The 13,833-nt window shown below is 45.4% G+C and overlaps 1 protein-coding gene across 5 annotated transcripts in view; it reads right to left on the reverse strand.

Annotated features, from left to right (window-relative positions):
* The window catches only part of LOC146208311 (uncharacterized), a 43,607-nt gene that overhangs the window by 16,755 nt on the left and 13,019 nt on the right, over nt 1-13,833 (reverse strand). For 2 of the 5 annotated variants that reach the window (XM_084592644.1, XM_084592636.1), the window contains exons 3-10: nt 13,095-13,263; nt 12,276-12,380; nt 10,712-10,825; nt 9,875-10,060; nt 7,869-8,012; nt 4,668-4,832; nt 2,821-2,964; nt 135-287 (exon numbers count right to left, since the gene is read on the reverse strand). In XM_084592644.1, coding sequence (XP_084448770.1) covers nt 135-287; nt 2,821-2,964; nt 4,668-4,832; nt 7,869-8,012; nt 9,875-10,060; nt 10,712-10,825; nt 12,276-12,380; nt 13,095-13,263 — 1,180 coding nt within the window. Of the gene's footprint in view, nt 1-134; nt 288-2,820; nt 2,965-4,667; nt 4,833-6,138; nt 6,280-7,868; nt 8,013-9,874; nt 10,061-10,711; nt 10,826-12,275; nt 12,381-13,094; nt 13,264-13,833 lie in introns of all 5 variants that reach the window. The other 3 variants (XM_084592666.1, XM_084592658.1, XM_084592651.1) reach the window with 3 other exon arrangements.

The following is a 13,833-nucleotide window of genomic DNA, read 5'->3' on the forward strand; positions in this document are numbered from 1 at the left end:
TCAGAAGCATCACCAAGCCCGAGTTGCTGCAGCCGCCGTCACCTCCGAGCGCTCGGGAACCACCCGGATGAACCCGCATGACAAGTACTGAGCCTGGGGTCTGGCCACGCCGGGCCGTCGAAACGAAGTGGCACCTGTGCATCCTTTGACGTGAGGGTCGAAACGGTAGCCAGGGGTGCAGGAGCGATAGCGCGACTTCTTGATGCAGCTGTAGCTGCCAGCCGTGTTCACGCACCGCGCATCCCTCTGGGGACACACGTACTGGCCTTCAGAGCACTCGTCGATGTCTGCAATGCAAAAGCGAACACCTCTCATGCAATGGGCGGTCTTCGCTTCACAGTGCTTATGCCGCACTATTTTGGGATTCTTTCTCATTTATTTGATGAAACATTGGGCATTTACGTATGAAGAAATGAGTTCAGCAAGTGATCATTAAGAACGCATGTTAGAGCGGGTCTCTGTCAAGGCAACTGCCTGTGCCAGTTTCAAGGCGCGTGCGCCTAAATGTGTTAGTCACAGCCAGTGTTAGTCACAGTGTTACTCACAGCCAACACAAATATTAGGTGTACGCAAATACAAATGAGCCCGTACTCTATTTTCACCGGACGAAAATTCAACATCCTGCGTCCAGTGGCAAATGAAATCGCTATAAAAGCTTAACCCGCACGCTTTCGAAGATCGCTCCGCATGACGTCAACGACGGGCCGCGTGCAGCAAACGCACCAGTGGACGACGACATCCAATGCGAGCGTGAAGAGCTGCAACGTCACGGTAACGTAACAAAATTCTTTCCGTGCCGCGAAAATGATGCCGATTCGGCCACGCCGGCCTGCGCTTTGAGCCAAGACTGCCTGTGCCAGCCGGCACCAGCGAAAACATGCTTTGGTATTATTTCTTCGCGCGCACAATAAGCCCTTGACCACAGGACGTTCAGTAACGAGTAAATTGTGAACATTTTCGGTCAATGCTAAATTGTTGCTGCGAGTGATAACGGCGATACAAGCGAGCTTTATATAGACACTTAGCTGCAGCTGGACGGTACAATCTCCTGGCGTCTGCTAACTCCACTGCCTGAGGCATCGCGCCAATGCAGCTTATCCTTATTTTATTATTACATGGCCTCCGGAGCATAGCGGTAACGATATTCGAACCCTTATTACAACGTTGGTCAGTCTCGAAGCGCCATCCACTGTCGCTTTGATACGAAACCGGCTTGTCCTAGCGACGACTCGGGCCGCCAGAAAGCAGCATGCCGATGAATCCTGATCAGGTGAAATCTTGAGAGTACAGGCGGTCAAAGTTTTGGGAAGCTTTTGCCCATTTGTAAGTGGGCCCTCAACTGGCCATATTCTTATGGCCAGTTAGGTTAGGCCAGTTTTTTTTTTAGTTAGGTTAGGCCAAGTTTGGTCCAATTCTTAAGAATTAAAAATTTGGGAGTCCAGGGAGTGTAGCATTAAAACTAAGTCACCGTCGTGTTGGCCATACCTGAATTAGTTTGAATACCAAATTTGGTCAAACTACCGTGTCATTCGTGCGAATATAATTTGATCACATTTCAAAGTGTGTCCGCTGCTCAAATTCTTTAATCAATTACTTAACCAATAATTAAACGTTCCACTATTTATTGATTTCACTAATGTTATTACGTGTATGTTACTTATCAACTATTGCTTAATCAACTTTTACACTTGCCTTATTGCTTTGCGATGATAAACACAATAACCAACCAACCAATCTACCAACCATTACATTATTTTTATTACAATACTACGGAGAGCTCGTGTGGGCACTTAGCGGCACGGTCTGTCCACTCCACACATGAGCCAGGAAATGCTTTTTCATTAAAATTCTACTGGAAGTATTACAGAACTGCAGAAAAATGTGTTACGACACAACTACGGAAAATTGTATCGTACTTTTGAGAGTATTCTGCAGGTTCCTTCGACTGGGTATGGTGGAGTGTGGTGGATTAAGAGGATTTTGATGGATTGCAATGGAATAAGAGCAGGTTACATTAGATTAAAATAAAATAACTGCATGCCTATAGCATGCAGTACAATGCAAGCTTTGCAAACAAAATAACTTAAATGTTATGACGAGACGCGCGACTTTCGGCTGTATACTCCTGGTAGGCTTTCCACTGGGACATCCAAAATTACTAAAGACTGTGTACCCTGCTGCGGAAGTAGCTCCAAATGCCACTCGTTGTAACCGCCATCGGGAAGTTCTTGTGGAAGATAAGTGCAGTGGCGATTGAAATGTGTGCTGGGAGTTGTGTTGTGTTTTATGGCACATAGGAAACTAAGGCCATCATGCGCCAAAAGCAAGGTTTAAAATCTGGACTTTGTATGTGCTGGGAGTGTTCGATATGACACCGTGTGAACAATAGATGCAAAAAGTTTAATGAAACGTCATATTAGGCTTCCGCCTTCACATTTTTAAAAAGATCTATGCCTTCCCCGTAATTATTTTTGGTTCCAGCATGGAAATATTTGTATAGAATCAGGTTTTCTTTTTGTTGGAACGCTTCATGAGAAAACACTGCGACCCGATTTGCATCTTAACATTAAGGTGATGGTGAATAACAGTAAGGTGATTTTGTCAAGACATTATCGGTGATTGTGAACCTTCGAAGCAGCTCGCGGGTGTTGTGGAGGAAACATGGAGAAATTATTTGCACTAAATGCTAGAACATGTAGTTTTTTCCTTGTAGTGGCCACTAGGAAAGAAAATGATCACACCTAAATTGTTAACCTCGCCTTAAAAGTAGACTTAGCGAATAGTGTTTGCCGTGAATGAAATTTGTTCCCATAAACTTACCGATGCAGGAGCGTGTGTTTCGGTCCATGCGGTAACCTGAAGGGCAGGGAATATTCTCCCGACAGGTGAAGCCGCCATTGGTATTCTCACACCTTTGCGTGGACCGCCTGCAGTTATGTGTGCCTTCGCGGCACTCATCCACGTCTGCGACAGAGCAATGTAAATAGCACATAAGCAGCTTATGCGTATACAACGAAAAATGTTCCGCAAAAAAATAAATAAAACAATGACTTAATGGGGTCATTTGCTAAGTGGCGGACAATTTGTGTTGAAATGGCAAAACTGTTCTTGCTTACCAAAAAACATGGCTGCGAATTTATGACACTTTGAAAGTTTCACTATTGTTTACGCCGTTGTAAACATTACAGCAGACTGTATGAAATTTTCCTTCATTGTACCTGGTAAAAGCTGCCCTTTTGTTTTTCTGGGCATTCTTCTATCTTACTTCCATCAAAGACATTATAGTACGTCTGTCCATGGACGTGCTTTGACAAAGTAATAGGTGCAAAAAATATATAACAACACAAAAAGATACAGAAGAGAAGCTAGAAGCAAAAGGACAGTCATTGAGGGCATTAATGTTTAGAAATGCTCTACGGTGTTACAAGTCTACCGGCAGCCTCGCGGAGAACAACTACCGCAATTTAGTGCGTTTCTTTTTTTCTTACAGAACTTGACGGCGCTTTCTTCAGACAGACCTAACAAAGGCGGTTCCTTCGTCCGGCACAACACCTTTGATAGAACACTACATTCATAGTCAGCGTTTGCCAACGCTTTGACAAGGGCATTTGACTTTGCCACAGTAGCGATGGGCGTCGGCGTCTTTAGTAAAGGTGGTCACGTTTGCTGTAATGAAGGCAAGTGCCGCTGCCACATCGTTGTCGTTGCGATCGGATATCGGCTGCTGCGACATCTTTTCGGTGCTGGCAAAAAGCAAGACGCCCGTTTGTAGCACGATATCGGAGCACGGTAATGAAACCCTGGTATTCAAAATGTCCGCAGCCCTCCGCTATGGCATGCCTAATAGCCTGAGTCGCTTTGACACGTTAAACGCTGCAAACCAAGCCAAACCGGCAATTTCAAACGGGCACGGGGCACCTGTTTCCACTAGACGTTTGAATGTGCTCTATTTTACCTACCTTCATTCAACTTACTTTTACTTTATCGTTTACTCAAACGTCCGTGTTACTGTCATGCTTAGTGGTAAAAAAAAAACTAACGTAGTGGTGAGGATATTTCTTTAGCATAGCTACTCTCACAGCGCGGCTACGGTCACTGCTCAAGATATGACAGGTGCGTTTTGTAGCTATCATTGCATCATTTTATGTCATTTGTATATTTAGAAGCTTCGTTGGAGGTGAAACCCGTCGCTGGCTGTGCTGCGGTGCCTCAGAAAACCGTGGTCGGTTGGTGAGGAGCTTGACACCACATGGGTATTGAACGCTACATACAATGTACATCGAATGCTTCCTCCGCTCCGCTACCATTACGCCATCGCCACAGCATTATATTATTCATATGCTAAATGCCACTCTCTTGAGCTGCACTTTTAATGTCGCCTTCTTCACCAACTACCATTCTTAGGAAGGTCGAATCTTATAAAAAGCAAAGAAAAAAAATCTTCGCATGGAAGTTCCCCTTTCCAAACCGGTGGGAGTTTGTTGTCTATTAACGTCGGTGTACATTAACTTTGTTAGAACATCGAATACTACCGAATTATCAATGATAACGGCAATTACTCCATCGTCGATATTGCAGATGGCGCTGCCTAATAATCGCGAAACTTCCAAGAGTCCGAACTTGACCTAATGTTCACTAATCGCCTGGATTCTCGCGCGCATACCCACCTTGACATATCCGCATGTGTGGGCTGTATCGGAACCCGCGCGGGCACCGAGTGTCCCGGTCGGCTGCACGAGTGACGGGTGTCTTGCACTCGTAGCCAGGGTTCTTGTTCACACACAGCGCTGCCGAGCCACACGTGTGGCTACCGTACAGGCACTCGTCGATGTCTGCACGCGAACCAAGGGAACACTGTCAGCTGTACGGCAAATGACGCGCACATTCTGGCAGGGTGAGAGTCGGAACAGGCTCTTAAAAATAGCAGGTAAATTTAGGCTACGAAGAACATCAATCATCATCATCCTAATGACATGCTCTTTAAAAATAAACACTGCGAGGAGTTGAGAGCTTCTGACTACACTGAATTTTTTTTTTTTTTTTGCTGCGATTGCGTTAGAGCAGGCTCAGTAGAAATGCTAAGGCTCAATTGAAGTAACAGATGGTTTTATGTGGACGCCTTTCGTAAAGAGAACTGGGTGACATAAAGCACGACTAAAGGTTTATATTCTTGTTGAAGAAGCAGACACCGCATTTTATAGAAACAATGCGTCACTCAATTTTGTCAGTTTGCTACAACTTTCAATTCAATGTCCTCAAGTAACGTTCTGGTAAGCCATTAAATCTGGAGGTTAAACACGCGATATACTACGGTTACAAGGCTTTATTGTTTGGGAATGTTTCTATTACTGTGGTCGTTAGCAAGGCCACGCTTAATCACAAAGGAATATATAAGGCTGCTGTCAGAAAAATAGTAATATTTAATCCTGCCAGGTACAGGATTCTGGAACACCTTTTTAAATTAGAGGCGACTGCAGGATATAATATACTGCTATGCTCACCTTGACAATTATAAGACTTTCATACATTTGATATACTGGAAACTAGCATTTAAGACTGCCATGTTAAAGCGAAGGGCTGCGTTTCTTGAAAATAATTTCGAGGAAGTTGTGAAACATTGCAGATACCTCTGTGCAAGGTACTTTTATGAATAATTTTAATTGCAGTTATCTAACTGTGCTTCTTAGATGTATCCCCACCACGGTCTAGAAATCTTGTCCCATACGCTTGAATCTTGCGATGAGCAGGAGCAGGTCCGACAGTCCTTAACTTTTCTGCGTGCCGACACGGACCAGCAATCAAAAGACGCTACCAGGACTATCTTCTTAGGTACCTTCCCGCACATATATGACAGATAACCTATCATTGCTAGTACTCGTCATCCGTAAGAGCTTATCGCGGTACTGCCACGCGTCTCCTGCCATCCATCGTGCCACATTGCCTCGTGTCTTAGTTTGCTGAGGTATCGGTACGTTGCTGCCGTTCGGTATCAGTACGAGGTAGCCGTACGCCATCTTGCACAAAAACAAGGAAGTCTGGTTGCCGTGAGCTTTTTCCGGCTATCGGTACGTGCATGCAACATGTAGCAAGTGTCAACGTCGGCAAGAAGCGTCAGCACGGCACAGGCCGTCCGCTTACCGAGGCACTTGTCAAAGAGGGTGTTGTAGCGAAGGCCTTGTCCACAGATGGGGTCGCACACGTAGCCGCCCACTGTGTTCTTGCACTCTTCCTTGAGGCTGGCCTCGCAAGCGCCCAAGCCCTTGGCGCATTCGTCTACGTCTACGCGCACACATACACACAGGCATGCAAATGTTCTTATGTCTGTTTACTTTGATGATGAGGTAAAAAGCAGGAGTTCTATCAGAGAAAGCATATATTTTGTACAGACCTGCTTGCAGCGGTGCCGATCAGTTCATAAAACGATGCCTTAGATTGGTGGGACACGCAGAACAGCTTACAGCCACTCCGTGTTATAGCAGGCAAAAACAATGTTCATTGTTGGCATTGGAGAAGGCACTGTCGTTTCGTGTTTTTGCAACCGTTCATCGGAAACCTAATCGTAGACTATTATAGTGTCTGCAAGGCACAAATTAGCCCGTAAGAAAATCTGTTTGGGTGTTTGCGTGCTGTACCAACTTGAAATCTTTTCTACTACATTGAATTTGGTTCTTTATATAGTGCACACTCTTGTGAAGACATATAGTAAAGAATTTCATGCAGAGTACGCATTTACGCTTGCAGTTAACACAGTCACAGAGCATCATTGCGCCTTTATTCTGAAGAAGAGACCATGTACTCTGATTACTCTTCATAACGACGCTACGCGCATTATGTAGAAATCATCTCAACTTGTCTTACCAAAAAGAATTAACTTACTGTGGCATCAGCTTTTAAAGTGAACTGAAGCCATGACGAAAAAGTCATAGCTATTGGGTTTGTGTTCAGCATGTGTGTATAATTTACATCTCGCCACACGAGAAATGTAATTGTAATGTAATTGCAAACGAAGCGACCACTTTCCTTCTATGAAAAAATAAGAGTTTCGGCACATATTAGTTGCACAGATGTTCACAGGGATATCTTGAACTACCCAGTCACAGTGCACAATTGCGAGTGTAAGGCGATCTACTTGTTTTTAAAAGGCACCATACTTATAGGCTAATAACACTGAGGTCATGCAGCTGTTGAGCATAACGGTTAACACGCTTCATATCATGAAACCAGTATACAGATATACCACACAAGCAAACACACACATGTACTGTCTTGAAAAATCATTATTGAAGGAAGCCCGTTGGATTTCAACAAAAAAAGCTGTGAACATATCCTTCGCATGCAAGTGCAGTCTTAATCAGACCCCTCAGTCATGTTAAGAATGATATTAGAAGCCGGAAGAAAATCGAGTGGAATAGGCTAGATTTTACGCCTAGCAGGCAGAAGAAGACTGCGTGAGACGCAGAAGAGACAAAGCAATGGATTACTGAGAGACACGCATATCTTACGGCGGCGTGCATATATGACTGCAGAAAGTATTTACAGGTAGAAAGAGAGGAAGAATATAGGTACCCAGCGTGAAATAGAACTGAACAAGTGGTGAGGGGGAGCATAAGTTCGCAAGGCGAGCGAACGTTTTGGCAGGAGGTACGAGATGAAGAAAAGTCCCCTTGTGGAAACGTTGGCTCGGCTGGAAAACTGAGGCTCCCCCTCAAGCATTGTTCAATTCGTTTTCATGTAGAAAAGAAGATAATTTAAGTGAACTGCTTAAAATGTTCTTTGTTGCTCACTCCCCTGTGTATTCTCCTCTTGATACACCTGGAATCTGCCTAAAAGTGTAATGAGACCCCGTTGACTCGCATGCCTGGACTCACCGACACACACGTCGTTTTTCCACTCGTAGCCATCGGGGCATTGCTTGCTCTGCTTGGAGATGCACTGGAAGCCACCGTGCGTGTTCAGACATGTCTGCGTCTCCGGAAAGCAGTCGTCCAGACCTTCTGAGCATTCGTCTACGTCTGCCATAAAAGAGACCCTAGTTGTACTATTGTCAGTACAAGCATGACTTCGGCGAGGTATAGAGTCCACAAGCACGAGATTTCTCCTTCAATCAACCAAGATTTGCACATGTTCGCGCACTGGCTTACCGTAAAGAGTTTGGCAAAAATTTTACTCGTGCATGAACGGCGCAGAGAATATTAGACGAGAATCTGAGCAAAGTATTCCAGTTAGCTCATGTCAATATCAAACGGCGCACAAAACTATGATTTGCGCAACGAGCCACAACTAAGCTAGAATGTGAAAACAGGCAAACGAATTTGACGATAGACTGCTGCTGCTGTCATTTTCAAGAGCTATGGGTCCATAAGCTTTGAGTCTGTACCAGCACTGCGGCTCTAATAACATCATTTGCACTTCATATATCTCCCTTACATATGAAACACGTATTTTTATCTACTTGGTACTAAGCCACATAAAATGCTTAATTAAGAACGAAGACTCGTCGATGGACGTTGTTGCGATCTACCGGCAGCTACGCGATGAAAACCAGGCAGATTCGCAGAGCGAAAAGACGACGCTTTATTTCCGGCTCGGAAATATATAGAGAAGGAAAGAACGGAGGGGAAGAAGGAAAGAGGGACTATCTACGCATGCGCTGGTTATCTGCAGCATTGTTATCAGCAGCAGACGTGAATATCGGAAATAATTGTGGGATTAATCAAATAAATGGCAAATTCCTATTCCTGAATAGCGACAGTGAGCACATCGTTGTTTCAAGCAATTGTAAATGAACAGTCACAAACAATGGTTATTCTTACGCTATCGCGTAACAAACGTCCGCCACAATTCATCCCTGACATTCATAGCTGACCCTAGATTTGCGACGTAAATAATGCGCAGCACGTAGTACATATGCACTAGTGTCAGCTGAAGATTACGGCACGCACCTTTCTGAAAAAAAAAAAAAAATTACTGCTCCACCTCTCGCTCTGGTCACATGATACTATTACCAACGGAAAAAAAAATGGGCAGTGGTTTAGCTCGGCTATGCCAGGATATACATAGCGAGAGGTACCGCTGCGGACAAAAGTAAACACAGCAAGCCTTTTCCTTCTATTATTTTTCACGCGTTGCACATAAATGAAACTGGCAGTCGTGGTATGCGGGAACCGGTTGTAGACGCCAGGGCCCCTTCCCTCGGACGAATATTCTTTTCTTGTCTCCTGAGCAGAAGGCGTGATTTTAACTTGAAGGAAAAGCGCGCTCCGTTTACTTATGTCCGCACCTGTACGTTTCCCTGGTTGAGCTTGTTGTGGTCATGTTAAGCCAATGCTTCTCCCACACACTACAGATGTGTCCAAACGGATTGTTCACAAAGTCTACTTCCGGGTCGCAGATGCACTTTCGCAGACTCCGAATGTCAAACGTGATGCAGTCGCCTATTTCACCGCCGCCTTGATACCCATGCTGACCATACGACGCGCGGTTCGGGTGATAGAGCGGCGTGCAGCGAGGTGGCTACAAAGCGCGCGGCGCACCTGTCGGGTCTCTGTTTACCATGGTACCGGCACATGCGCAAAACTTCTCGTCTGCGTGACGTCACGCGCGGCTGCAGCGACGGCGCGCAGCGCACCCCGGACCTGCTGTTCATCTCCTGTTGTCATAGTAACGGCGCATGCGCAAAACTGGCCCACCGCGAAATGCGCAACTTTGTAGCCCTGTGTAGCTCTCGCTACAAAAATCATAGCGGCATTTTGAGACAGTTCCAGCGACTGCGTGATGGGGTTGCCGGACACAACATTGATTCCGCACACTTGCACCCCGTAAACTTTTCCTGCCGATACTACAGCGTACAAAGTCGAGCTATAGCTTTGCTTACCTATGCAGTCTTTGATAGCGGCATAGTACTTGAAACCGGCTTCACATTGAGGCACTTCTCCCCCGTCACTCGGCAAGGCAACGTTGCCTGTCGCCTTGGGTATGCACTTGTAGCCCCCAGGCGTGTTCATGCACTGCTCCCGGGCTTCGTCACAATCGGCGGTACCCTCAGAGCACTCGTCCACATCTGCGAAAACATAGGATACCAGGCCATGCGTGAACAGCGGGCAACGCTTTCCAGCGCAGGCCTCACTAGCAATCGGCATGATGGACCTTTGTTTTTATTTCACCGCAGGCGCATGCTAAAAAAACGCATTCGACAGCTGCAAAGGGATGATCTGGTCTGGACGAGGTCAACCATGTGGAATTTACGGCTATGTTCAAATGAACGTTTCCGTTTCTTGATCGTCAGTGGGGATTATAGATGGCTCCTTTGCATAACGAAAAGGAATGGAATAGGCTGTAGATGCAAGAACAGTGCAAGGGGTTAAGAATAAGCCATAAAGCAATAAGGTTAAGAAATTAACAAAACCTGGATGCCAACCGCGCCTGGTCCTTGACAGAGAAGCAATTGGAAATAGAGGTCGTTATTCTTCACTTAGCATACCCAAGCAGATATTTATGCATGCACTGTGGTACCCGGCGCTAACCTCGAGGAATATACGGTCTCGAAGTTTTAGGCTCACTTTAAAATGATGTGGTGTCGTTACATTATTCAGGGACGTTTGCAACTATGTTATACGTTTTTCAGTCCACAAGGAGCATCTAAAATGACTGGAGTTTTACATTTTTTACATTACCACTTACACAATGCGAGGTACAGCGAGAGAGAACTTACCCGCGCAGCTAGCTTGGTCGGCTTCTAAGCGAAACCCTACATGGCACTCGCAAACTGCCGCAGAGTCCACCACGCGGCAGATGTGTTGGCAAGGGTTGTCCTCTTCACAGTGACCTGCAGTAGTGACGTGTGTGCGAAGAAGCCCAGTGAACTTCGCGCCTTACGATACACTAGAGCAGCTCACTGCACAAAAGCCGCATGAAAGGAGCAAGCAAAATCTCACAGCAGTTAGACACTCCTAACTCTAGCGCACCTTTAAGAACAAAGTGCACAGTATGAATTGTTGTCTATACATCGAGCAAATGTGCTTAAAGAATACGATTTTTTGTAAAGTTATGACGTGCTTAAAGACCCTCCCAAATGCATTCATATCATATTAACTTTCACGTCCTTTGTGAAATATTAACGTAATTTTCAAAAAGAGAAGGTCGAAGAGATTATATTTGATATAAAGATTGAACGATTCTTCGGCGCTGAGTTCTAAGACCTCCATAAATTGGGACAAAAATAGCTCGCGGCAGCCCGGAAACCAACGTAGTATAAAAGAAAATGGCGGAATGGTAGTCGAAGTACTTCTCAACGGCAGCAGCACAGCTTTAAATAATAAATGTGAATTTGATACTTAAGTCTGTATTTCATAAGGATTCATTATCTATTTCATTTGATGCAATATATCTCAGATGGCAGCATAGGGCTAAAATAGATAGCGGCCAGTCAGGGAAATGGCTAACCAATGGTTGCGTTATGCATGGGCCGATGCCGAGTTTAGGTCGCTACTGAGGCAGTGCTCTGGTCCCTTCCCATTATCGCTTGAAACCAGCGGTTCTCTCAATCAACCACGGTGATTAGGGCTAGCCGACCGAATAAATTCGAAATGAAAAGTGGATAACTGATTCTTATGAATTACGGCCATTTGTTTCCATTTCAGCTCCTCACACTAGTTTTCTTTGCTCCGATGCCCTTTAGTGTTATTTTTGAGCAACTCCAGTAGTGTTTCGTATCGTTTTCATTGTAGATAAGTGAAAAAAGTCCTATGAAATAACTGAAAAAAAGGGGGAAGGAGAGGGGCGAGGTAGGCAATGAAGAATGTAAATGCACAGAAACTGTCCCATTAAGGCAGGGCCCTAGAGACTGAAACCAATAAGCGTAAAATATTAGATATAGACAAAGCACAAACTAATGAAATAAAACAACATGCAGTGGCTCAAGCGTTCCTGTCTTCTTTGCTGGTGGCATACCAGTCAACATTATTCCCATCTTCTTTTTATGGCCTTCGCTTTATTTAACCAACTCTTTCAAAATGCATCAAAAGGAAAACGATAGACTCGATGTTCGGCCTCAAGATAAGAAGGATGCTCTCCGCTTTATTTACGCTGTTCCGTTCTTTCAAATGTAATAAAAGCACAACGCTAGACTGGATGTTCGGACTTTAAACAGTATTGCGGGCGTAAAATGGGATACTCCGAATGGTCCTAAATGACTGCTATATTCCTAGTTAAAAGACAATCGGCTGCACACAAGGGGAACGAGACACAAGACACGAGTTCGTGCAAGTTATTCATACTATCGGCTGACTTGACGGGCACGCAGGTTCGTCCGTCGTTGTGCAACTCGTGACCATCGGGACAGGCCGGCAAGCCGGGTGGCGTGTCGCCCGTCCCGCCAGGCACTAGACGTGGCGAAAAACAGCGCAAGTGGCGACATTACAGAGCTGTCAGAACAATACCAAGATTATGTTCGTAGTAAACTTTGCAACATAATACATCATACTCGACATGTCACAATTCAAAATATTTAATATTTCTGATTTTTTCGTTGTGAAATATCAGGAATGAGCGCCAATACAAAGAGCAAATTACGTCTCACTGAGATGCGCGGAAAGCCTACGGCTTTGGCTCCACAATGTGAATAATCCTCGCAGACTCCATTTCAAAACATCCTTCTGTAGTTTGCTTTTCTTCTCTGTAGTTTGTTGTTTCGTCTGGCTCAGGCTAAAATGGCCCAATTCTGTTCCTAAAACCTGAACCTGGTCATAAGAATATGCATTATAAGGTAGTTCTGGATTCTGTGGCTAATCCAAAAAACATTCTCGTGTGCGTGAAGTGCTGCTCGATATACAGACTATATTCTATTCTGAACATACTGTCATTACGAATGCAGACGCAGGATACTCAACTTTCCAGACAGCATTGCGAGATTTATGTTTCCCACTTTTCTTTCTCAGGTGCGTGTTTCGTGCGCGCATAATAGAAAGTAACGTGAGCTCTCAACGGCTCTTCACCATCAACGAACTAATAATTAAGCGAGGCGCCGGCACCTCATAATGTTTTCTAGATCAAAGTACGAATTATGTAAACGATTGAAAGTGCTCGAGATTGCGTACCTTCATTTTCGTGGTTCGAGGACACCGGATCGTCGGGCAGGTCGTCCCTGCCAGAGCAGCACTGGTAGAAGGCGTCGTCCCAGGGCAGACCCAGGGAAAACGTCTGCGGCTTGCACGGTGCGCCTTCCTTGGCTGCGGCCAGGCCAAGGCGGCAGCCATCGCAGCAGTCCTGTGCAGATGCGTGTTATGCAGATGCGCGCTTAGAATCCTCAAATTTCTAGCATCAATATCAAGTCATGTTTTATTACTAATCGCTCCTCTGCCGCCTTCACGAACGAACTCTTGCAACTACGAGCTGTGAACGCTTAGCTGTTCTCTTGACTCGAAGCGCTTGGCTTAAGATGTGCATTTTGGAATCTACTCTGCCAGTAATCTCAATCGACATTAACTACACACCCCGCCGGGGTGGCGCAGTGGTTAAAGTGCTCGACCACTGTTCCCAGGGACGCAGGATCGAATCCCGGCCTCGGCGGGCACTTTTCAGTGGAGGCGAAAAGCGAGGTGCCCGTGTGCTGTGCGATGTCAGTGCACGTTAAAGAACCCCACGTGGTCGAAATTTCATGAGTCCCCCACTACGGCGTCTCTCATAGCCTGAGTCGCTTTGAGACGTTAAACCCCACGAACCATCACATTAACTAAAGGAACAAAAAGACTTCCGACATATGATAGCTATGGGTCGAACACGAATTTGGTCCGCTAAAACGCAAACTTAATCTACCACATTACGTGAAGGACCACC

The sequence above is a fragment of the Amblyomma maculatum genome, chromosome 1, assembly GCF_055883805.1.
Source record: "Amblyomma maculatum isolate TAMU_Amacu chromosome 1, ASM5588380v1, whole genome shotgun sequence".
Lineage (NCBI taxonomy): Eukaryota > Metazoa > Arthropoda > Arachnida > Ixodida > Ixodidae > Amblyomma > Amblyomma maculatum.